General features: G+C 44.4%; 1 protein-coding gene across 2 annotated transcripts in view; it reads left to right on the top strand.

Annotated features, from left to right (window-relative positions):
- GAK (cyclin G associated kinase) overlaps nt 1-26,884 on the top strand; it is a 254,225-nt gene that overhangs the window by 28,823 nt on the left and 198,518 nt on the right. For both annotated transcript variants that reach the window (XM_068233894.1, XM_068233893.1), the window contains exons 4-6: nt 2,438-2,552; nt 22,526-22,668; nt 26,255-26,380. In XM_068233894.1, coding sequence (XP_068089995.1) covers nt 2,438-2,552; nt 22,526-22,668; nt 26,255-26,380 — 384 coding nt within the window. The remainder of the gene's footprint in view (nt 1-2,437; nt 2,553-22,525; nt 22,669-26,254; nt 26,381-26,884) is intronic.

The raw sequence follows: 26,884 nt of genomic DNA, 5'->3' as shown, positions 1-26,884 counted from the left end.
TTAAATCTTCAAGGCAATGTTTTTGTCCAAAAGTAAAATGGACTGTTATTTTTATGTAGATTTACTTACAGTAGATATTATTCTGATGGTTCTGATGTCTTAAACGCTTTGGACTAGTTTATCTCCTCAAGGGGGAAGGGATGGAGGGTTCACAAGAATTTTCTTTATTTTTAAAAGTACTTGCTGAATGGCAGCTGCTTAGTCCCATCTGCCAAAATAAAATAATGTGCACAAGCTTTTAGAAGAGTAAAGCCTTGTACCCACCCGACAATACTTGTGGCGATCGAACATAATTTAACACAAGCATTTTAAACGATGTCGTCCCCCACCCCCCCATCCATGGCGATCATGCATCAATAAGCAACGGACACAGCGGATCAAATTGTTAATATCCTTAACGACCATCGTCAAGGGGGCGTTGCTGGACCTATCGGGTGGTGAGTACGTAGCTTTAAAGGGTCACTTAAGTGTGAAAAAAAGTTTCTCACCTGGGGCTTCTACCAGCCCCCTGTAGCTGTCCTGTGTCCACGCAGACTCTCTCGAATCTTCCTGTCCCCCGCCGGCAGCTACTTTCACTTTCGGCGACAGGCCTGGCAACGCGTCTGATGATTCACCTTCCTGGCCGTAACAGCAGTATAGAGGGCGCTATTGCGGCCAGGAATGCGAAGTATCAGACATGTTGCCAGGCCTGTCGCCGAAATTGAAAGTTGCTGCCAGTGGGGGACAGGAGGATCCGAGCGAGTCTGCGTTGGCACAGTCTGCGGGTTTTTTTTTTTTTTTGCACATTTGAGTATACCTTTAAGGAAATATTGAGACTTCCACGTGAATTCTTTTGAGTTTGGAATTCAGAACCTGTGCGGAAGTGTTTCAAAGCCGTCAGATTAAATATACATTACTTTTGTAAGTGAAGGCTACGTAGGAAATAATTTACAGTGCACTTTACAACAAACTATATTTGTGTGTATGTATATATTTTACACTTTGCAGTCTTTGTCATAGTGCTCCTTAAAGTGTACCAGAGAAGTTAAAGTGAACCTCCGGACTAAAAATCGGCTCAGCAGCACTGAAAAGGCTTGGTGTTTAACAGTTTCACAGCATCAGAACTTTGTTTCTCTTATACAAGCCTCATTTTTAGCTGCACAGAAGAAAACTGCCCGGGCTTTTTTCCCCTGATGCTGTGCAAAGCATGATGGGATTTCTGATTTTGTTGTTCTCGTTCTGCTGTTATCGTGCAATTTTTTTTTTTTTAATTTTTTTTTTTTTGTGCATTTGACATTTGAAGCCTAGCACGTGCAGCTGGGAGGGGTAATCAGGACACAGGACAGTTGGAACTGTGTCTCCTGCTCCTTGTCACCTTCTTATAACCAAAAAGATGGCTGCCCCCATGACAAAGATGGCAGCCCCCATGAATCACAAACATTTGCCTGTTCTGTTAAAACAGGGTGGGTAAGAGATTATATTACCTATCTATTCAAATCAAATCAAATCAAAGATAGCTTTATTGGCATGACCAAGATTCATTACAGGTATTGCCAAAGCAAGGGGAAATAGGGGACATGGGAGGGGGTGGGGTAGGGGGACAATGGCTAAGCAGTCTGTGGACATTTTTTTTTTTTTTAGGTTTACAGTTCCGTTATGCTCCTCTCAGTCTGTGGCATGCTGTGACATAGTGTGCAGCGATTGTCACTGTGGATTCCTCTTCTCCTAGTAGGATATATGTTTTTCTCTCATCTTCTAGTGTGAGAAAGTCTGGGAGTAGTTCCGACAATTTCTTAAAGTAAGTGTCCCTGGTTGCAGTATATTTGGGGCAGTGCAGCAGGAAGTGGCTTTCATCCTCAAGGGTCTTCTGCTCACAGTGTTTGCATAGTCTCTCTTCCCTGGGTTTGTACGTCTGTCTGTGTCTCCCAGACCAAATCCAAATCCAAAAAGCTTTATTGGCAGGACCAAATACATTTAGCATTGCCAAAGCAAAACAAAACAAAACCTTAACAATTAACATAACTACTGTAACTTAATGACAGTATGTTTGTTTAGGCTGAAGTTCCCCTTTAATTTCTAAAGATTTGATACTTACACGGGGCTTCCTCCAGCCCCATAAGCTCATCTAAATCCCTTGGCATCCTCCGGTGGTCTGCCGTTCAGCGGCAATTAGACCCGGTAAAATGCTCAGTCGGGTCCCGTCTGGGAGGACGCCGAGGGACTCAGACGAGCTTGTGGGGCTGGAGGAAGCCCTGGGTAAAGTATCAAATCTTTAGAAGTTAACGTCTCTGGTTTCCTTTTCAAATACAGCGTTTTTACAAATAAAAAAAATGAAATAAAAAGATTAAATAGAAGATACAGTAGTTCTCCATAACATGCAGTTACTGATTAGCCTTTTCTATGGAAGAAATGCAGAAATGACTGAACTCACAATTTAGGTTCCTTAATACACGTCTAGAAAAAATTATCTGGTCATCCTAACATCGTCCAGTTTTCTTCAGCAGCATCAATAGGGAAAGAAGAATCTGACACAGGCCAAGGTGAATTCCTGCTTCTAACAGAACTATGCAAAGGTAAGTGAAAGCTATAATTATAAAGCTTAAAATAATATTTCAGAAATACAATTTGTGAGCATTTTGGGCACCTTTCTAGTATGTTATCAGGTCCCTTGCTGTCTGTAAAAGTAATAAATCTTGCTGAAGTGCAATCTTATACCCCATTTTATTTCAGGTGTACTACTATGCTTGAACCCTGGACACATCTGGAATAAAGTAGTACAATTTGGGTACCTCATAACATACTTATCTCCTGAGCACCACAATACACCAGAATGCACTGGAATCGTACTCTTATGAGGAAGTACATTAGGGCGAGAATTAATGTTAAGCATGTTTTTGAGGGTTACGCTATTGTTTAGAAAGGGGTGATGGTTAGCATTAGGGTCAGTACACACCTACAACTTTGATCATCTGAAATAATTTGTGAGCATTTTGGGCACCTTTCTAGTGTGTTCACAGCTTTCCCCTTCAGTCTGTAGATTGGTCACTGGTGGCCAGACATATCTGAAAACCTCACCCTGCAGCTATTTACTGCCACAATTTGGTTCTGCTCCCCCCCCCACGTAGTCACATTGCACCTACAGCTAAATAGCTGAATAAAGTCGACGAATGTTATATAGTAGAGTGTAGCATACACAGATGAAGGCATTTAGGTAATTTACATTTTTGCGCTTCAGCCAATCTAAATGCATAGATTCAATTCAAAATGCACCTCCATCAAACACCCAAATGGAATCTGACTAGCCCTTTGGGTGAGGTCCTCTGTTAGGTCTATACAAGCCCCAAAGGGTTAGTCTGATTCCATTTGGGTGTTCGGTGGAGGTGCATTTTGAATTTAACTACGTCCCTGCAAAATCCCTCTTCTCTTTGCAGGGACGTAGCTGCTACGTCCTTTCCCGCTACTCACTTCCACTCTCCCTCCCACACTCTGCCGCGCTCATTATCACCACCGATCATTAGAAGGGAGATTTAATGAAGAGTAATATAGTTCCCATTCATTGATTTAAGTCCCTGTGTGAATGACCGCCGCCATCAATGAGATGGCGCCGTCATTCGCAAGAACCGATACTTACACGTCCACGCATTACTTCCTGTTTGCGTAGTGATACTACACACAGGAAAGTTGTGCGTGAGGACATCTTGTGGCCAAATGGTAAAATTACATCTACAAACATTTTTTTTCATGAAGACATTTTTTTTTTACATTTAAAATTAACCCCTTACCTTTAAAATATTGTCGCCATACATTGTACTAGGGAAAAATTTTAAACGTTGCAATAACCGGGACAAATGGGCAAATAAAATGGGTGAATTTTAAATTACAGTAGCATGTATTTTAAAACTATAATGGCCAAAAACTGAAAAATATTGAATTGTTTCAATTTTTTTATTTTTCTCGTTAAAACACAGAATAAAGCTTAATTGGTGTCGAAAAAAAAAACAAGATCTAGATTGTTTCGTTGTGATAAGTAGTAATAAAGTTATACGGGAATTAATGGAAGGAGCGTTAACATGAGAAAATTGCTCTGGCTCTTCTAAGGGCAAAAATCTTTTGAAGGTGAAGTGGTTAATCTATGCATTTGGAATTGGTTGGAGTACAAAAGGGAAATCTTTAGAAATCTAGTTTTGTGAGGATCACAACTTTGCACGCATCAGCCAACCAACTATTTTGGAACTCTTGTCTTCATTTCTCTTCATTTTTATTTTCCTAGTTCTTAAATTATGTGCACAACTTTGGATGACTTTGTTTTTTGGACAGTTTAGGGATGGACTTTGATTCATATAGATTTGCATTGAAACCTATACTGTTTTGGTATTGATTTGCATTGAAGTTTACATGGTTTAGTATATATTGTAATAATGGATGCAGCACTTATGTATTTTATTATATTTGTATAGATCATGTTGTACATAGTTGAAAATAGTGTTGCGCAAGCAAAGTGTGGAATAGAGGCCAAGAATATGTACTGGATATTAGCGCAGAAGAACTATGCCATTAAGTGAGCAAACAGATGAGGCAGGAAGGACCAAGACCTACACAACCTGCTTATTGGTTTTAGACAATACTTGCGATGAACAAATGGTCTAATGAATATTAGATTTTCTGTTTATCAAGAGTGAAGTGTTCTCCTGACCAATTGAAAATTAAAAAATTACAAGCTCTCCTCATCTGAGCCAAGTCTCCTCACCAACAGAAGAAATATCTTTGCCCCAGTATAGGTAATTTTTCTACCTGTGAGGCTTGTGTCCAATTCACAAGTGTGCTGCACTGCACTTTCCTCTTAGCTGCTGGTAGCAGCCTGCCATCTTCTCCTTTAAAGAGAACCCGAGGTGTGTTTAAAGAATGTTATCTGCATACAGAGGCTGGATCTGCCTATACAACCCAGCCTCTGTTGCTATCCCAAACCCCACTAAGGGCCCCCTGCACTCTGCAATCCCTCATAAATCACAGCCATGCTGTGAGGCTGTGTTTACATCTGTAGTGTCAGTCTCAGCTGCTCCCCCGCCTCCTGCATGGCTCCGGTCCCTGCTCCAGTCCCTTCCCTCCAATCAGCAGGGAGGGAAGGGATGCAGGCGGGGACTGGAGTTCTGCAGAAGGCAGGGAGAGCAGCAGACTGACACTATAGAGATAAACACAGCCAGCTCTGACAAGCTGTTTGTCAGCAGCGTGGCTGTGATTTATGAGGGATTGCAGAGTGCAGGGGGACCTTAGGAGGGTTTGGGATAGCAACAGAGGCTGGGCTGTATAGGCAGATCCAGCCTCTGTATGCAGATAATATTCTTCAAACCCACCTCGGGTTCTCTTTAACACAGCTTCCACCGCTTCCTCCACAATGCCACTATTGTTCCCAGGGACCAGCCACTGTGGTCATTCTTGACAAAACCCCTGCCTTATTCAAAACTAGTAGCCTGTATGAATATTTCAAAGGTGCAATAGCCATCAAAGTTCTAACTTACACGTTTACATGTGTAAAAGCAAAACATTTAATTGAATTTAAGCTTCATTTTTTATTGAAAAGCTTAAGGAAAAACATAACACAAGTACAGTGTATAAGAGTCAAGAGTATGGATTGTCGCTAATTACACTTTGGAAATGCATTTTTTTTTTTTTTGCATGGCGTATTCAGTCTCTTGAACTAAGTTGCATAGTGTGTTTTTCAATAGCTTTCAAGCTTCTTGTACCAAAGATAATCCACAGTTCTTGTATCAACTCCGAGTGGAGAGCAATAGACCAGCAAGCTGAAGTTCTAAGTCTATTAGGGATAATTTGTGCACAACTTATGCTGATGCTAACGCCCTCCTTTTTACTGTACCTGGTTTGAATGCAAGGTGTGTAATCTGCCCGTTATTCGAGCTCTGCATACTTGTGAAGGTAGTCAATTCAGGTGCAGCGTCTGTTTGGAAGCGCTGCCATTCCCTTCTGCTGTACAAAAACTTAAGTATACTTTAGGCTAGCTGCATCCATGGGCGTCAGCTTGCATTCAAATTTTAGAATTTAGATTAGTGTTCAGCACATAATTTGCATTTGATTTGTATTCACGGTGTGTACTTAGCCTCAGAGGGGCTGTGCACATCTCTGGAGCTATCACTTCACTTGCAGCCTTTGAGCGCTGCTGATTGCTTGCTGTCTTTTTGAACAAAAAGGTATTATTCACCTGAATGAAGCTCAGCCATCATACAGGTGAAGACAGCAATTCAATTTGCGGTAACTCCCATGTGGTGGCCAGGTGATAAGTAACTTGCATGCAGTGAGCTTGTTCTCACCTAAAATAGGCGCATCTGATATGCTGGTTGACAGGTGACGGAGGGGCTGGTGATTCGGAAAATATTTTTGGTTATTCATTGTGGGTACAGCTGTATGAATGTGGGCAGCCCTGACTCAGGGTGAGCATGCTGTAGTCTGTGTACGGTTGTAAACACAGTTGGAAAGGGTGTCCCCACATAAAGTACATGGGTATGAAGATAAAATCACCCAGGTGTTGGAAGGCCTCTTTTTTCTTCTAATGTTGTTGCACCACGATCCATAGTTGTAGTAAACTCTGTTATAGGAAAACTTTGGGCATAGTAAACTTAATGTCTGGGTCCTGGCCGAGCACCATTATAAGTACATGGGAGTAACGCCTCGTATAGTTAACCCAGATATAATAGTTATACCGGTAGTAAACCTGATTTTTGGGCCCTGCAGTATAGTGGAAAGTGGCGGGAGCATGAGTCATGTGTCAGTCGGATACTTATGAGTTGTGTTTGATCGGCGGGCCAAGAGCCACTTGTAGCCTACTCTCTATCTGCTCACTACTCCTGGGCCTGTGTGAATTTCCTCAAAAGCACCAGCCGGTGAGTCCTATGCTTCCCCTGTAAGCTGCTGCCTGGTTACTACGGGAACTGCCTGTTATATGTCACTTGCTTGAGCATGGCTGCAACGCTACAGTATAATCCAGGCTGCACAGAAATCGGACAGAGAAGCACACTGTAACTACTGTACCTGCATTTACTGGTGGGAGTTATGCTTCCTGTGCAAGCTGTTGCACGATTATTGCATGCGAATCCCTGCATACTGCACATTGATTTAGCTTAGACGCCGTCTGTGTTTGCTTGCTGAAGCATTAAAAAGAAAAAAGGGCTCCCAATTATTGACGGAATTTAGATACAGCAATCTAGTATACTTTATGTGCTTGAGTATGACAATTTCTAACATAGAAGTTTTCTGATCGCAAACTACTTGGCCCAGTCTCTTGGCGTTTACTATGAAGGGATTTTTACAGTATTTGCTTTTCAGGTAAACCACTCATGTATCTGGATGTGAACGACTACTAACGAGGAAGGTGTTTATGCTGTGAACTGTAGAGATGATCAAAATTGCTCTTGGTATCAGAGATCATGGTAACCTTGTCCACATGTTGTGGCATTGCCCCAAGTTGCAACAATACTGGGGCACTATTTAAGATCCAGTGGATAAGGCTGCTGGCACATTCATCCCCAGAACTTAGGTCTTGGTCTGTTGACGGGGCTGGATAAGCTAATAATCAACGTCTTCTGTTAAAGGCCCGTAAGCTTATACTTACGTGTTGGAAAGACCCTGCACTGCCTACTGTAGATATTACAAACGAATGCGTATTTACAAAACTGATCTACACTCATAGAGGCGTCATGCACAAATTCGAAAGAATGTGGGTGTGGTGGATGGACATTCCGGGACTGGCTGATTTTGACTTAAATCAGGGACAGGATATTGGGCACTGTTTAGAACAGTGATCCTCAAACTAAGGCCCACGGGCCGAATGCGCCCCTAAGGCTTTTTTACCGGCCCCCCACACACAAAATGTATTACTTATAGATAAATCTTTCATCTTTACATATTGGTGATCTGCATATAGAAAAGCAGTTCAGGCACCACCCATCCACATGGAAGCCAGAAAGCAGTAATTCGCTGGTTTCCAATCAAATTCCACATCAGGTGATGCTGCTGTCCAATTGGACTGCTGGTTGTCACCTGGGTATGCTTTACTGTCTGGCCAGCTAAGTCTTCTACATAATTTTATGTATACTCCGGCCCCCCAGCAGTCTGAAGTATGTTGACGCGGCCCTCGACCCAAAACGTTTGGGGACCACTGGTTTAGAACAAGGAATGCAGAGACATTGGGTTGGTTTCCTTATTCTGTAATGTGGGGAAAGAACAGGTCGTGCAGTAACACACTGCCTAGAGATACTGTATTGATAAATAGGGTTGTTTTACAGTTAAGGCCACAATTATCAGCCCCCCTTATGAAATGATCCATGAAAATTACCATTAACAAGTGTTTATTTTGGTAACAAATATACTATAAGAACAGGGTCCACTAAGTTGAATTAGAATATTTTATTGATATACTGAGTTGAAACAAGAAAGGGCAAAAATGCAACTGATTAGAGGAAGCTGGGAGGAGGGGGAGTAAGGTGACAGAGGTGGGGGAGCAACCGAACAGAGGCAGGGGGAGCAGGTGATTGACAGCTGGAAGGAAAAGGAGGCTAGCAACAATCAGATTGCCGCTTACTTTGAGGGGGGACAGCAGAGCCCAGGGGGACTGACAGCGGCACCAGAAGGACACAGAGGCATGTCACTGGTCAGAGAACATGCCTCTGTGTCCTATAATCTATACACAGTCCGCCTCGGGTACTCTTTAACTATGGGAACCATGTTCCTAGGCCTCTTTCTTTCTTTGTCACACATTAGCAACATCTGTGCTCAAACCGTTCCAGTTTAGTCTTAAAGGGAAGATTCAGGGACTCTGTGAAAAAAATAAAAATCCAAATACTTACCTGGGGCTTCCTCCAGCCCGTGGCAGGCAGGAGGTGCCCTCACGCGGCTCCGCAGGCTCCCGGTCTCCTCCTGGCCAGGTCGGCTCTTCTGCGCTCCAATGTGCATCTCACTGGTGCTCGCTGACGTCATTGGGCGTCCTCCGGGCTGTACTGCGCAGGCGCAGAACTACTGAGCCTGCGCAGTACAGCCCGGAGGACGTCCGATGACATCAGCGCGCACCAGTGAGACGCACATTGGAGCGCAGAAGATCCCGACCTAGCAGCCGGCCTGGCCCGGTCGGGTGCGCCACCGGAGACCGGGAGCCTGCGGAGCCGCGGCGAGGGCACGTCCTGCCTGCCACGGGCTGGAGGAAGCCCCAGGTAAGTGGATTTGGATTTTTATTTTTTTCAGAGTCCCTGAACCTTCCCTTTTTAACGGATCAAAGCACAAACTTCCAAAACTCACACAGGCTGTGATGTGCCACTCTTTGAGATAAGATTTAAACATATTAAATATTTAATGAGATTTAAAATTTACTTTTAAACATTTTTCTCATTTGCCCACTTTAAATGAACCATTCTGATTCTAAAGTTGACAAGACACTTAACAATTCCTATTAATTAAATTAGCAATGGCCAAGGCAAGGAAATATCCTAACCTTAGCTTCGACTTAGTGAGGACTAATCTTGGTTAAGCTAGGTTTTACCATACGTTAAAAGCCGTCATGGATGACAAAATAGATGTGGTGTCCCTTCAATACAGTATTACCATAGTCTTCCTCACTTTTCCCTCATGAGCAAAAAAAAAATAAAAAAAATAATGATCTGTTGGCTACTGACCCTAAATATATGGATTCAAGGGATGCTCGCAGACACCCATTCCCTACCCTCTTTTATCCCCACTTACATTAAGGGCCCCACCTGCGCTGGGCGGAAGGGCAATATACCTAGGTTCTCAAGGTATTTATGGCCTCCTCTGGTTACTACCAATCTTTATACTTGATTGCCGAAGCACTGACTGTGACTTTTACTGTCTAAGGTTTAACCTTTGATTAAATATGGTTTACTTTTTGAACATGCTTCACTGTTATATATGCTTTACTGTTAGATCAGTGGTTAGGTCTCTCCCGTGGGGGCCTGTCATCACCATGGGAGAGTCTATTAGGGATAATTTGTGCACAACTTATGCTGAAGCTAACGCCCTCCTTTTTACTGTACCTGGTTTGAATGCAAGGTGTGTAATCTGCCCGTTATTCGAGCTCTGCATACTTGTGAAGGTAGTCAATTCAGGTGCAGCGTCTGTTTGGAAGCGCTGCCATTCCCTTCTGCTGAATAATAGCTATTATCCTTAGCTTTGCTTGTAGTTGCTGGGAAATGGGGAGCAAGGTTTCATGCTGTGAAGCGATCTTTCAAGAGAACCTGAGGTGAGTTCTAATAATCCTCTTGGCACATAGAGGCTGGGTCTGCATATAATGCCCAGCCTCTGTTGCTATACTGTTTCCCTGCAGGCCCCCCCTGCGCTCTGCTATCCCCCATAAATCACACAGCCATGCTAGCGACATTGCTGTTTACATCTACCCTGTCACTCTCGCCGATTTCCCTCCCCCCGCCACCTCTATCGCTGCTCCCTATCTGCTTCCCTTCCCTCCCTGCTGATTGGAGGGAAGGGACGCAGTCGGGGAGCGGAGAAATAGAGGAGGCGGGGGAGCGACGAGAGTGACGGTAGATGAAAACAGCCGGCTATCGACACGCTGCGTGTCGCTAGCACGGCTGTATGATTTATGGGGGATAGCAGAGCGCAGGGGGGGGGGCTGGGGGGAAACAGTATAGCAACAGAGGCTGGGCATTATATGCAGACCCAGCCTCTGTGTGCTAATAGGATTCTTAGAACCCACCTTGGGTTCTCTTTCAGCACCACGGCGGCACTGCTCCTTCGCTTCTGAGAGACCCGCCGCACCCATAGCACTCATTGCTACATTTGCCGGGTGCCCAGCACTTGCTCGATGTCCACTGATTGCCACTGCGGCAGCTCCAGGCTTCCCGGTGTAATGAAAGATTTTGCAACCTATTATATTTTTCAACTTGCCATAAAGGACAGTGTATAACTGCGTAGGCGTGCCTTCTCTCAACACACCTGTCATTTTTTGCAGCCACTGATCCTATTGAGCTAGAAGGGGGATTGTTCCCTCCAGTGGGGGTTATTAGTTCAGCAAGATAGGGGATACTTCCCTCCAGGGGGGGGGGGGGGGGGTTACTAGTTGAGCAAGAGGGGAGAGTTCTGTGTGAGAATTGGGTTTGGTTGGGTTGCATTTTCTGATACAGATAGGTTGAAGTCAATGGTTAGGTTGCACTTTCTGATAGCTATACCTATAAATAAGTGCAACCGGTTGCAAAATCTGATAAAGTTGCAAAAAATGTTTCTACACCCGCACTCATCCGATGTCTGCCACTACATGCCAGGCTCCCCTTTTACTGTTGCTCCCCGCTACTTTCTCTTGTGGTACTGAAGACTGGAGGCCTTGCAAAAGCATCTCATGTAGCAAAGTAACACTTATCTGTCTTCATGTTTGAAAAGAAGTACTGCTTCTCAACAGCTTGAAAAGAAGAATAGGATAGGGGAAGAGAACTTACTGTGAAGCAACATTTTTTGCCAGCTGGGTACTAAGGCGACTGTAATGTTAGGTAATCGGAAAGGGTATTGCCGAATCCATAATTCTAGACTCCAAAGTGTATTTGACATTCATTAGATGAATGGTACAACTCTGTAACTGACCCTGCACCACACACGTGTATGCATTGCACTATATGCTTGTTTTGTTTTGTTTTTTTTGTAGTTTTTTTTTTCCATAAATCATTTTGATTATTATAATGAAAATACAATATGCATGGGTTTAGTGCAATGCAGAAATGTGAGTTGACCCTTGCAGAGTTTCCCACATTCTTTGGTTTCCCATCTCTTAGGCCCGGTTCACACTTGCGTTTGCAGCCCAAACTGTCAGTCGAAATGGAGTCGCTGAAGTCTGTTCCGGTCCGGCTCTCTTCCAGTTCCGTTCAGTTTCCGTTCCGTTTGTATCCGGTTTTTCATATGTTCTGCATACGTTTTAGATCAGTTTCCGTTTTTTAAAGAGCTAAGATAGTGTATATACCTGGGGTCTGGAAGGTGTGGAAATGCACTGTGGTCATTGTTGGAGAGTGCCTGCTGTGTGGATGTCATCGTTGGAGACAGAGACTGCTGTGTGGACAATGGATCCAGTGTATTTACACAGCTTCTGGCTTGAAATGGCATTGTTCCTGATATTTACCTACTACTATGTGGGACGTAAGCGTGCTACTCACAGGAGATGGTGGGTGCACCCTCTACTAATGGAAAGACAGAGGAAGGGACAGTTCCAGACGCTGTACCGGGACCTGAGACGACACCCAGAAAAGTTCTACAGCTACTGCCAGATGTCCATATCCCTGTAAGTATCCATACCTAAACACCCCACCCCCACAACCACTTCATCCATACCTAAATTACACACCCCCACAACACCCATACCCCTGTATACATAGATAAACAACCCAACCCCCACCCTCCCCACAACACCTTGTCCCACAGCAAACTATTCTTGCTTTCCATCTCCTGTCATAGGTTTGATACCCTCCTGGACATGGTGAAGGATGACCTCAGGAAGAAGGATACCAGGATGCGGAGAGCTGTCACACCACAAGAACAACTATTGATTACTCTGAGGTTAGTAAAAACTATTTTTTTTTTTGATTCCAAAACAAAAATTCCAACACTTCTAACATGGTAGTAAACCACATTCTTCCAACATGGAAGAGATCAAACAGAATTTAACAAATTGTAGATAAATGGTACAACAAATGGACACAATTGTCCTCGGGTGCAGGTACAATGGGCCACAGAGCCGAACTAGTGCAAAGAAGGGACACTAGTCCCTGGATCATACAGTGTACAAGGTGGGTACAGAGCCCCTTGGACATGGCCTTCTAAACCTGGGATACAGGAATGTCAACATGACATAAGGCCAAGTGGCCAAGCCATGTCATTTTAGGTTTCCTGCGTCACAGGTTCTGAAGGCTATGTCCAAGGGGAGGCCAAGACAACAACCTCTACAATTTGGGTTCTGCACCAGTTCCATGGAACTTGCGAGGTCAGGAGTGTCAGGGGTACTAACCGTGGAAGTGCTTGAACTTGTTCCTAAGTACCTTCTTTCCTCAAAAGCACTCCCTCTATTTCCTTGTTAGCTTTGGGAATTTGATTGCCTGTTGACAGGTGGAGGTGGAGGTTCTCTCTGCATGGGCTGTTGGGTCTGAAATTGTGGGTCCATGTGAGATTTGACAGCCTCTAATAAAACTGTACTGGCACGCAAGCATGCTGACACTTGGGACTTTGTCCACAAAAGGAAGAAGGGACATGAGGGTGTGGTAGGCTGGGTGCGATTGGTATTGCATAAGGTCAGCACTTTGATTTTGCATCTGCTGCTGCAACTGTGAAACTTGTTGGTGGTGTTGCATTTGCAGTTGGTCGAACTGTGCTCGATATTGTTCGTGCAACAGTTTCAATTTGCCCTGGTAGTGCGCGTGCACAACCTCTAGTTTTTTTTGTAGTGACTCGATATGGGCACGATAACCCTCCATCAAATGACTTCTGTCCCCATCCTGCAGCTGCCTAGTTAGGATAGTTTCCTGGCTTCATAAGTTTGCCTAGTAGGCCTGATACTGCACCCGACGCCTCGGTCTCCCTTTTTCTGGGTACAGGACCAGGAGCAGCTCTACGCCTACTTGCTGGAGGGGTGTCCTCACTTGGTCGGACTCTGGTTTGAGAGACTTGGGTGGGAGTAGTGCGATGGGGTGCGGGTGCCTGTGCCAGTGAAATGTCCTGTCTGGGTGGTTCAGGGTCAGGAGTACCAGGGGGAACAGGGGCTGTAGTACCAGGGAGTACAGGGGCTGGAGTGTCAGGGAGTACCAAGTCCTCACTAGACCTCCTGGAGTCAGACGAGTCTCGTCTTGCTGGTGGAGTGTAGTCTTTGTCCAAGATAGGGTCATCACGGATGTCATCCTCAAAGTCTTCCTCACTGTCCTGTAGATAGACCTCATTTCTGTCCATGTCCACATCCTCCATAAAACAATCTTCAGTCCTGTAGATAATACAAAGGAGAATGTTGACATCAAATACCATGTGTTGTAGGTGAACATCATATACCATGTGTTGTCAGTGACTGGTCAAAGTAGTTGAACTTACTCACTAGGTTCCACAGAAGATTTTAGGAAAGCCAGCTGTCTCGCGTAGCAGTAGGGTGTCCTTTTTGAGGAGCCATTTCCACTCCGCTGTTGTTTAGCCGAGATCATTAGATCCTTTACGTAGGAGTCATGAACACTTCGCCATCTGGTTTTGAATTTGTCAACTGCAAAGACAGAAAAAATTAATTTGATTATTTCTCTCCTAGGTTCATCGCAACTGGACAAACGTATGTATTACTACACGTAACATTCAGGATAGGGAAGAGCACGGTGGCAGGCATCATTGTGAGGACCTCCAGAATCCTCTGGAGAAGGCTGAGGCCCACATATATGCCTGTTCCGGACACCCAAAAATGGGAGGAGATCGCAGACCTATTCTGGACCCAGTGCAAGTTTCCGAATTGTGTTGGTGCGATCGATGGAAAGCACATTAGGATTCAGAAACCATTGAGGAGTGGCAGCCATTACTTCAATTATAAATAGTACTTTTGTGCTAATGGCTACTAGCATTGTGCTAATGGCTGTGGCGGATGTGGACTACAAGTTTGTTTACGTGGATGTGGGGTCATGTGGGAGTGCCAGTGACTTTCCAGCATACGACCCTGTACCACCGACTGGAGCAAGACCAATTACAGCTACCCCATGACAAACCATGGCCTAGGATGAGGACACCCGCCTACTCCTTTGTGTTTGTGGGAGACGAGGCTATTGCCTTGTCTACCCACGTGATGCGGCCATATCCGGACAGGGGCCTCAGTGAGAAGCAGACCCTTTACAATGCTTGGCTCAGCCGTGCTCGGCGAATGGTGGAGTGTACATTTGGAATCCTGGCGTCAAAATGGAGGATGTTCCACACACCCTTGCTGCTTAAACCGGACAACGCTGTCCACGTTGACAAGGCAGAATGCATTCTCCACAATTTCGTGCGCCAGGAGGAAGTGGACGTTCCTGAACCTCCAAATGTACTTCCACTTCAGCCGATGCGGAGGTTTGCTACAAGGCCCAGAATAGTCTGCCTCCGAAACAGGGACAAATTGGCAGACTATTTCATGTCCTCTGCTGGACAACAATAAAACCTTTTATTTTTTGTTCATAAACATTTGTTTAGTTGACCTGTTATGTTGTGTTTTGTTGTTTTTTTTGTATTTTTAATATTTTTCTATTGGTTTTTAATAAATTATTGGTTCTATATTTTGACTGGACATCCTGTCGGTTGTGTGTGAACAGAGTATGCGTGCCTGCGACCCAGACACACGTGGGTTGGACATAGGTGGCACTGAACGTGGGTGGGTGTGACACTGGTACACACAAGCGTGCGTGGGTGGGCAAGGCCTGCGTGCTACATATTCAATATGAAACCCAACCCAAACAATAAAACAAAGATGTAACACCACAAGCCCCCCAAATCAATTGTTGCAAACATACCTTGAGCAGTTTTGCGCTTCCGATTCAGTTTATCGAATCTCTCCACATAGATTTTTGCCGATTTCCTCCCACAACTTCCTGCACTTCCGGAGGTTACTGTGGTCTGGGTGCCCCTTAGCCCAAAGGGCAGGTTGAGCCTGCACTTGTACAATCAGGTCCTCTATGCTGTATGGTCTGATCTCTGCCATCTTCTCCAAATAATCGAGCACGAACTGGGAGGAATCCCAGTCAAACTCTGCTGAGCACATGTGTCTGCAAACAAAGATGGCCGCTGTACCATAGAAAGCATATAGGAAGAGGGCTAGAAAGGTCAGTTTTTATAGGCAGTGTGTCGTCAACTTCCGTTTTCCATTAGTTCCTATTGAGCTCCAAAACCTTCCGGATCAGTTCTGCAGGGCACAAAGTTCCAGAAAAAATAGGGTCTGCAGCATTTTTCCGGACCGGCCACCGGAACGTAACATCCGGAAGGAATCGATCCGGTGGGATGGACGGATGTGTATGGACCCATAGGTTATCATTGGATCCAATCTCGTCCGTTCCGTTTGTACAGTATACGTTCCGGATCCGATCCGGGGGAAAAAAAGTGTGAACCGGGCCTTATTATAACTACTGCTTTAACAATGTCACCTATGCAAGTTCTGTTAGGAAAAAAAATAGACAGCATTTGGAAGAATAATGTGAAGTAACTTTTTCTTATTGCCGTGACATGTGATTAAGTCTTTTTAGTGTAAAAACAGGAAATGTCAATTCAGCAAGAAAAAGATACATTTGTTATCAAAATAATGTGATATGAAAATTCTGACTGAACTTTGGTTTAATTTACAATAGTAAATACTGGGTTAAGTCATTATCTGGAGTCAGGGCTAACAAACCATGCTTTTTTGCTTTATATTATATAAACCACCGTCACAGTGCAGCAAGCAATTTTTGAGCTTCCAAATTTTTTTTACAGATGGTATTCAATATGAAACATTAAACTATAAGATTAAATGGCTTAACCTTAAAGCCTAGCTTCAGGAAAGAGAAATTTTAGCTTTGTATATTTTGAAAAGAAGTTAGTCTATTCTCAGTTTTATTGTTGACATGTCAGCTACTGATGTATACAGCAAAAATGAGACTTTTCTTGTAGAGAGAGTAAAGTTGGCCACACACCATATTTAAAAAAAAAAAAAAAAAATCTTTTCAATTCAAGAATTGCAATCAATTTTTCTGACTCATTGCATCATTAAACAAAAGCTCACCGATGTACCACACACCTTTTTCCCCAATTATGAAAAGTATGATTTCAAACTCGGAAAAAAATTGCTTGGATCTGTACATCAAGAAATTTACCCTACACCATTCAATTTTCATATAAATTAATAAAAAAACTCCAACTCTCTCGATCTTTTTATTGAATAAAAACAGGAAATTAGATTAGATTTCTCTAACAAATGGGGAAAAAAAAGCTTTCAATTTTTCTGTACAATTGATCATTTTTATCAAAGTGCCGTAAAATGTTATCATTTTATTTGTATGGTTCGTGGCCACCTTTCGAGTTAAAGAGATCCCCGAGCCAAAGCTTGGGATCAAAGTAAGATACTCACCTGAAGAGGGAAGCCTCATGATCCTATTGAAGCTTCACTAGGCGTTTCGGTGTCCCTTGTTGCTGAGCATGTCCCCTCTCAACATCGGGGCCACGCAGCTCCTCTTCTTACAGCGTGGGCATGCCCTATAGCATTGAGCCCACGGCTCGACTTACTGCGGATGTGCAGACGGGCTCGTGTGGCTACTGCATTGCCACTCTGGAAGAATAGGAGCTGCGTGGCTCCAGTATGATTATCAACAATGCCTTGTCGTTAATCTTCTGGGAGGGTGTGCTCAGAGAACGGAGACGTCAGAGCAGGGAGGGAAGCCTATAGGATCCTGAGGCTTCCTTCTTCTTAGGTAAATATTTCAATTTGTACCGAGCTTTGGCTCGGGTACACTTTAAGCTGGCCATAGATTTTACAGTTTAATTTGCCAGACAACATGACTAAACTGACATGGATTGAAGAAGATTTAAAGATTTACGATTGATATTATGAATGATCTTAAAGAGAACCCGAGGCAGTTCCATGGGGGACAGATGGGACACAGAGGCATGTTCTCTGCCTCATGACATGCCTCTGTGTCCCCAAACGGCCGCTTTCTCTGTCCTGCAGGGTTTCCAGAGCTGTCATTGGGCAGCTTTCTCTCCCTGGCTGAACCCCCCCGCCTCCCTGCACGCTTTCATTCCAGGGTCGTGACCCAGGGGTCACAAAAGTGGGCTAGTGTGGCCCACAGGAGTGGCGGTTTTTGCGGCTACCTGATCTGCTCAGCCCCCCCCCCCCCCCCCCGAATCAGGTAGCCTACTTATATTTACCCCAGAAGCCTTGTCCCGCGATGCCGTCCCGAACTCCCTGTATCACCCGACTTCCGGCTCCTGGTCCCGCCTCCTCTTTCTCCCTGGAGAAAAACTCCATGCTATTTACTAATCGCGGGACAAGGCTCGGGTAACTAAAACTTTCTTTTACTTGCAGGCTGCAGGATTTTCTTATTTACTCAGAATGTCCTCTTTAAGCATTTTAGTACCAGTGATTCAAAAAGCCCTTGCTAATGCAATGCTTTGTGTGTGTTCTCATTTGAGCAATGTGATTTCTTAAAAATCACCCATAGCATTACATTAGCAGAAGCTTTTCAAATCACTGGTGCTTATAAAAGTGTTTGCGGTGTGAACCAACCCTAAAGGCTGGATAGTATACTGGTTAAGGGCTCTGCCTCTGACACAGGAGACCTGGGTTCGAATCTCGGCTCTGCCTGTTCAGTAAGGCAGCACCTATTCAGTAGGAGACCTTGGGCAAGACTCCCTAACACTGCTACTGCCTATAGAGCGCGTCCAAGTGGCTGCAGCTCTGGTGCTTTGAGTCCACCAGGAGAAAAGCGCGATATAAATGTTCTGTGTTTGTTTGTTTGTAAAGACTGATTTGCAATGTCTGTCTTAAAATAATATACACAGAGTGGCCAAAAAATTAAGACACCCTCATTTGCAGGAAAACCAGTACAACAGTGATATAGAGTGATGTTACAACGCAAAGTTGCTTATATAAGGAACTCTCCGCTTCAAACAAAGTAGGTTATCACTGAAGTTAGTGTCAAAATAGGAAAGACGAAATATTGAAGTGACTTTGAATGGGGGATGATCATTGGTGAAAGAAGAGCTGGTGCTAGCATCTCTGAAGCTACTACTCTTAGGAATTTCTCACCCAACAGTATCTTGGGGGTTTAGAGAGTGGCAGCTGAGAAAAAGAACTTCTGCATTAAGGACTATTCTGTTTGAAAAAGAGGGGCGTATTATTCCTATAACACAATATACTGCCCTAAAGATTTGTTACTGAACTGTCACTTATCTGCCATCCACATTTATTAATAGGTACTTAAAAAAGAGAATCTGTACTCTAAAATTCTTACAATAAAAAGCATACCATTCTATTCATTATGTTTTCCTGGCCCCCTCTGTGCTTTTTTTGCCACTCCCTGCTGCAATCCTGGCTTGTAATTGCCATTTTTATACAGTGTTTACAAACAAGACATAGCATGTGATAGGCTGAGAGTAGCTCAGTGTGTGAGTAATACAGAATGTGCAGGGGCCCTGGAGAGGGTGTGTATAGCTTCTATCAAATCACAAGCAGCACAGCACATTCCAGCCTGACTGCCTGAACCCGACAGAGCCGACAGAGGAGAGAAGCTTAGATCATATAACAGAGATAATACAGCCACTGTGCACCTAGAAAAGGCTGCAGTTAGACAGAGCACATTACATGAGCTGCGCATGGAGGAAAAACGTTTTAGCCATTTATTTAGGAAAGGGTTCTTTACAGTAAGAGTGGTTAAGATGTGGAATGCATTGCCACAGGAAGTCGTTATGGCAAACTCTATACCTGCATTTAAAGGGGGCTTAGATGCTTTCCTTGCGTTGAAAGACATCCATGGCTACAATTACTAGGTTATGCCTAATGATGTTGATCCAGGGATTTTATCTGATTGCCATCTGGAGTCAGGAAGGAATTTTTCCCATTTGGGGCTAATTGGACCATGCCTGGTGGGGTTTTTTTCGCCTTCCTCTGGATCAACAGGGGTATGTGGGGGACGGGCTGGAGTTGTACTTTGTACTGGTTGAACTCGATGGACGTATGTCTTTTTTCAGCCAAAATAACTATGTAACTATGTAAGAACAGGTATAGGAACTTATAGGATAGAAGAAATAAGGATGAACATTTTGTTACAGAGTCTCCTTAAGAATTTGCACATAGTGCATCTGATGAGAATACTCTCCTAGAAAAGGTGGAATATGGGAATATGTTGAATGAAGATCTTTCTGAACCCATGGCTTATTCAGAGTTTTAGTTCTGACACCATCCTTGTGCGTCTCTTGGAGAAATATATGGAGACAAAGTAGGAGAAAGCGCAATCAGTGTGTGAATTATGAAAAGTGGACAGCCAACTGTAGACCTCAGTGTATTGCTGATTAGCCCATATGGGTGTAACAGCTCGCAGGCTTTGTCCCTTTGAGCCAAGGACCAGGCTACTGGCAGTAGGAATTGCTTCGTTCCTCTCCTCTCGCAGCTGTGGATACCACCACTCGCCTTGCAGTCACCAGCGTTCTGCACTATGCAGGTGCTCAGTGGCCATGGTGCGGGCGCCTATTTGTATCAGTATCTTCCCGTTTGTGGAGGGATCAGTGCGCAAGTTGTTTTCCACCTTCCAGCACAAGCGGTTCCTGAACTCTGCGGGCGCTCGTTAGCTGGTGGTGTATAATGAAGTTGACAGGGGTGAGGTGCAAGTCTATGCAGGCAACAATACACGGAGAAGCCGTATAATGTAAATAATCTGTTTATTGTAACGCGTTTCGAAAGGGATAATGTCGCCCCTTCTTCTTCAGACAAATATTTCTTGGAGAACTGGTATATGTGGTTTGTACTTTTGTATATATTAAAACCTAAGGGAACATCGAAGTACAAGCCTAAACCACATAAATTCCATGAGATGATTTTGAGGGGGGGGGGGAGGGGTCCTCAATTTCTCAGCCCTTTAATAATATATGAAAACATTGGTATACATTATAAAAACTGTAGCCAGATAGCTGTATGTCTCATATCCCATGTATGTCTCATATCCCATGTATGTCTCATATCCCGAGGAGAGGGAAAGTACACGTCAACCATAAAGTTAGAAAAAAAAAATCTAACAAAAATAACAGATAATTTCAACCCATGCTACTGTACTAACTTTTAAGTCAATTGTACCGCAGCCTTGTCGCCCAAATAACGCTAATAGGTACACCTGAATTATTTCAAAAGAAACCTGGGTGCAAAGTGAGTGAAACTGGAGGTAACTATCTGAACCAGCAATTAGAGTATCCAGTAGCTGTAGGCAGTGTATGAGCAGCAGAACTTAAGACCATTGCATGGTGTGCTATTTGCAAGGCACTGGTCTCATAGATGCAGCTTTCCTGACTCACAGAAAAACTTTACCAAACCTAATTCCTATGGCATACTATACAATAGGGTATCAAGCCAATTACTCACATCCTGAAAATTTTCATAGAACTTGGTGCTGTTCCCATGTAACACTCTCAGCTGAGATGGATATAGCATACTGTATTTCTTTTTTCCCTTAAAACATTTTCTAACATCCAAGGAGGAACAGCGTTGCTTTTGTATTCTGGTGGAGAAATCCGGGAACAGCGTTATTTTGGCTTTGTCAAACGATAGTGCCGGCCTCTTCCTAGCTTCATTAAAGATCATGTCTCTGTCTTTGTTGTTTAGAAAGGGTGCCAAAAATGGCTGTGGGGTGCACCGACTGGTACCAACCACCACATATGCAGTGGGTAGGTCAGTTAGACCAAGGCCTGTTTTGACCTCCTTGGTGGAACCCCAAGCCAGGTTCCAGGTGGAAAAAAGATGCAGTTAGCAGTAATCCCAAGCATGACTCTGGGTTGCTGCCGGCAGGTATATGCAGTGTGTGAGCGCAGCGGGCATTTGTAACAAAACTTTCCCTGGGATCTAGATGTGAGCGCAGGCATGGGCAAACTCGGCCCTCCAGCTGTTACAGAACTACAAGTCCCACAATGCATTTGCCTTTGAGTCATGACTGTGGCTGTCAGACTCCTGCAATGCATTGTGGGGTTGTAGTTCCTGAACAGTTGTAGGGCCAAGTTTGCCCATGCCCATTGCTCGGGTGAGATCTGTTTGTCACATGATGACCGATGGCGATATCACCATGGGAGAAGAGCGCCAGCCGGAGGAAAGGAGGAAGAATTGCAGATTTCTGCTGCAGCAGCGTAACTCTTCCCCCCCCCCCCTTATTTTAGGATCTAAAAGTTCATGAAAAAATTTAGCACTTTTAAACCCTAAAAGCAAGGAAATAATCCTACTGCCAGGGAGGTTAAAAGAAGTGTTCTGCGAATTCCAACTGGTTTTTATCCTCCATTCCTTCATGGAGACCTATGTTTAATTCTTGATCCCATTAAAACAAAGTTTCAGCATGTGGTTACCTACAAAATCTACTTTTCCATCTTAAAGGAAACTTGAAATATCGAGAGGAAATAAAAATTAAAAATTAAGTTTAAATTACCTCCCACGTGCCCATGCCGTTACCATATGATCCTCTGGTCCCCTGCAGCGGGTCACTTTCTGCAGTCGCTGTTGACTGTGCCTGTGTGTCCCTGGCGGCGCACGTTCTCGTGCACGCTCCCTTCACCGTACTACGCCTGCACAGGACACTCTTGGCAGTGTGAGCTGGAGCGAGGATGCGCGTGGCCAGGGCTGTGCTGGCACAGTGGCCATCGACTTATCAGACGTTGGTAGAGAAACGCAGCTGCAGCGGCGGACTGGAGGATCGTTTGCGAGCACATGGCGGCTGCAGGGGGCTGGCAGAAGCCCTGGATAAGTGGAACTTTTTTTTTCCTTTTTTTTTTTTTTTTTTTCAGTCTTTAGGTCCGCTTTAATTTAGTTTTCCTTTTTTTGTTTTTACTTTAGGACAACTTGTTGAATTCTTAAACAAAGCTGAAAGCAAGACCCCTCTGTCTTGTGATACTATATTGAAGATTTTTTACCAAACCTGTCGAGCAGTCCAACATTTGCACAAGCAGAAACCTCCAATAATTCACAGAGATCTTAAGGTAAAATTTTTACTGTTCTATGTATTTTCTTCAAGAATTTTCTACTGATGACCATACATAACTATACCCATCACTTCTAAAATATTATTTTTTCTGTGACTAGCCCTCCAGATTAAAGCCAAACTAAACTCAGAGTAAACCTAGACAAATTCTAATAGTAATGAGTTAATAAAACCATGCATAGGATAGAAGCAAATTGATTGATAAAATAGATTGACATGGGCCATTTGTGCTTGAAACTGCATATAGTCTGTTTCTATTAATGATTAGTCATTGAGATGCAAATAATTATGGCTTTTTATGCAAATTTTATGCAGCTTGTGATTGGTGATTCGGATACATTTCCCGCTCATTTTGATTGTCTCAATTCCAAGCTGGAATTATTTGCATATCTTTGACTTTATCTACTTCTTAAGCTGCACTTGCTGAGTGAGTCAATCAGGTGTGACTGTGTGACACCCATAAGTAGTAAAATGGCTTCACTGCTCAACTTATGTTATGCACCGCTGTGCAGGACAAAGTCACCTGTAGCACCACCCTTCATGGATTTGAGTAAATGGAGTATGGTAATGTATATTCACGCAATATATAAATTGCAGTCCTTATTTGGACATAGAGGCTTGGCCGCACCTCGACCCTTATAGATGCAGAACATGCGGGGAAGCTGAGTAGACAAAGTAAGGAGTGAACACTCACCCTGGAACAAAAAAAAACAGAGACCTCAGGAGCCCGAATGGTGCAGTACGTCACAAATGGTAGAAAAAGCAAGAAAATATAAACAGAGGGTACTCACAAAGGAAGGTTGCAAAGGAGCAGCCAACCACTAAAGGCAGGTGGAGATCAACAAACCCGACTCCACTCGGGGGTCCAGTTATGACCTCCGCACGTTTCGAGTAAAGACGCTAGGGGCCTGTAAACGGTATCCAAGGGTATCCTCTACCCGGGGGGCGAGGGGATAAAATGCAGGACAGTATAAAAAGGCGCTCAGAAAATTATAAAATGAATTAAAAACAATAAAAGAAATAGATTTAGGAAGGAAAACCTCTCTACCTCTGATACCTGTGCAGGGTGCTGGAAGCCAAACGGCAAATCGGGAACACAGTGAAGATGAAAGCCGCACACCAGGCTATGAGTAAGGATATGATCCTAAACATGTCAGCTGTTTTACTGTATTTGTGAGTTGGATTCAAATAAAAACCCTTGGACTTTACCTGCGGGTGTGCGGATTTCATCTTCACTGAACAAAAGAAATAGTTTGAGGTGGCTTACCTCAATGAAGACAACTTTCATATAAAAATGAACTTTAATCACACTGGCAACGCGTTTCTTGGGTCCCTGCCCACTTCCTCAGGCCATATCAAGTGCCTCACTGTGTTAAATAACTCGCGGCCTACGGTGGGCCGGAGGAAGCCCCAGGTAAGTCATAATTCAAGGGCCCTTTAAAGAGACACTGAAGCGAGAATAAATCTCGCTTCTTGTCTCATAGTCAGCAGGGGCATGTGTGCCCCTGCTAAAACACCGCTATCCCGCGGCTAAACGAGAGTCCCTGACCCCCCCCCCCCCTGCAAAATCAACGACCAACATGGTCGTAGATTTTGCTGCTCTTCAGGCAGGGCTAACGGCTGCAGCCCTGCTTCTCAGCGCCGTCTATCAGCGGCGCATCGCCGCCTCTCCCCCGCCCCTCTCAGTGAAGGAAGACTGAGAGGGGGAGATGCGCGCTGACAGACGCGCGTGAGGCAGGGCTGCGGTGGTTAGCCCTGCCTTAATCCGGAAGAGGGGATGCGCTGCTCGGAGGGGATTTCGGGGGGTAAGGGACCCCCGTTTAGCCGCGGGATAGCGGCGTTTTAGCAGGGGCACACATGCCCCTGCTGACTATGAGGTCTGAAGCGAGATTTATTCTTGCTTCAGACTCTCTTTAAAGTAGGGATTGAAGATAGATCCGTACTACCATTTAAATAATTATTGGCATCAACTTTTTTTTTTTTTTTAAGTATTCTTTGTTGTAAAATCAGATATAGATTGCATTCCATTTCAGATTAAAATTGGATCAGCAATTTATACAGTAAAAAAAAGAAAAAAAGTTCTCACTCTGCATGGCATACTTAAAGTGAACCTAAAGTCAAGGGAACAAAATGATTTACTCACCTCGGGCTTCCCTCAGCCCCCTGCAGCCGATCGGTGCCTTCGCAGCTCCGCTCCGATGGTCCAGGACCTGCCGGCGAACACTTCCGGTTTGGCCGCAATAGCAGCATAGGGGGCGATATACAGGCTGGGACCGCGAAGAATCACTCGCGTTCCCATGCCTGTCGGCCGGTGACGCCCAATCTGGAAGTGTTCGCCGGCGGGTCCTGGACCATCGGAGCAGAGCTGCGAGGGAACCGATCGGCTGCAGGGGGCTGAGGGAAGCCCCAGGTGAGTAAATCTCATTTTTTTCCCCTTGACTTTAGGTTCACTTTAACCTTCCTGGCGGTAAGCCGCGCAGGAGGTTTTCTCAGGCCCTGCTGGGCCGATTCGCGTAATTTTTTTTTTTTTTTGCTGGACGCAGCTAGCACTTTGCTAGCTGCGTCAGCATACCGATCGCTGCCGCCCCGCGCCTGATTGCCGCTATCTGTCGCGCCGTGCCCCCCCCCCCCCCTCTCCAGACCCCCTGCGCTGCCTGGCCAATCAGTGCCAGGCAGCGCTGAGGGGTGGGCCGGGACTCCCAATGACGTCGCTGACGTCATCCCGCCCCGTCGCCATGGCGACGGGGGAAGCCCTCTAGGAAATCCCGTTCTTTGAACGGGATTTCCTAATCGGAGATCGCCGAAGGCGATCGAAGAGGGCGGGGGGATGCCGCTGAGCCGCAGCGGCTATCATGTAGCGAGCCCTGGGATCGCTACATGATTTAACAAAGAAAAAAAAAAAACTGCTGCGCTGCCTCCTGGCGGAATTTTTTATACCGCCGGGAGAGTTAAAGAGAATCTGTACTCTAAATTTTTTACAGCAAAAAGCATACCATTCTATTCATTATGTTCTCCTGGGCCCCTCTGTGCTGTTTCTGCCACTCTCTGCTGCAATCCTGGCTTGTAATTAACAGTTTTAGGCAGTGTTTACAAACAAACTAACCAGCTTGTGATAGGCTCACATAAGCAGAGTGTGTGAGTCATACAGAGCCTGCAGGGGTGTGGATCGCTTCTATCCAATCACAAGCAGCCCTGCACATTCCACACATTCCAGCCTTAGCCGACAGAGCCGACAGAAGAAAACAGATTAGATCATATAACAGAGATAAAACAGCCACTGTGCAATTAGGAAAGGCTGCAGTAAGCCAGAGCACATTAGAACAGGCAAAGGAACTTATAGGATAGAAGAACTAAGGCTGAACATTTTGTTACAGAGTCTCTTTAAGTATTCATAATATTCTCCAATGACCAGTCTAAGATTACTGTGAAAAAATTAAAAGGGAAGGGCCATCCTTAATGACTAATCAAAGTGGCTAAACAGCAAGAACTTCAACTTTCACAGAGATGCACAGATCGCCTGCTTGTATAGTCTACGTTAGTTAGGAATCGACTATTAACAGATGTTGTGTATTGTTTTCATGCAGGTGGAAAATTTATTAGTCAGTAACCAAGGAACAATTAAATTATGTGACTTTGGGAGCGCAACGACAATTGCACATTACCCAGATTACAACTGGACTGCGCAGAGGAGAGCAACAGTTGAAGATGAAGTAAGTGTCAGATACAACTTCCTGCTTTTTATCACATTTAAGAACCTATGGAATGATTTTTTTTCTGATGAACATGACAATGCACTTCTGGCTTCTACCCTTGTTCTTGTGAGCATCCTTATTATTTGGGTGCGGGGAAAGTGTTGAGCAGAAGCATGATGGTGAGACACACTGCAGTTTCTAGGATAAATTTCTCCCAGGGCGAGTATCAAAAATTATCCCCCCCCCCATGAGAGTGAAAGTCACAGGGACCTTAAATATCCGAACCGTTCTGGTCTTTATGACTGCACATGCCAAATGTCATTTGTGTAAATCGTGCACCTATACCCACATCTCGAGACGGGGGAAACTATCGTCAATAAAAAAAAATTGACGGATGTCGTAAAAATTGATGTAAAAACCGCATATTGGGTATGGGCCTTTACAATTTTTAACTGGCTATACACTTGGGTGACAGCCAAAACAGAGGTAGAGTTCAAAAATAAAGAAAGCACCTACTCAGCC

This window comes from Hyperolius riggenbachi, chromosome 1 (assembly GCF_040937935.1).
Source record: "Hyperolius riggenbachi isolate aHypRig1 chromosome 1, aHypRig1.pri, whole genome shotgun sequence".
NCBI classification, from domain to species: Eukaryota; Metazoa; Chordata; class Amphibia; order Anura; family Hyperoliidae; genus Hyperolius; species Hyperolius riggenbachi.
Note: the sequence above shows the minus strand (reverse complement) of the source record. Positions and strands in the feature narration are given on the sequence as shown.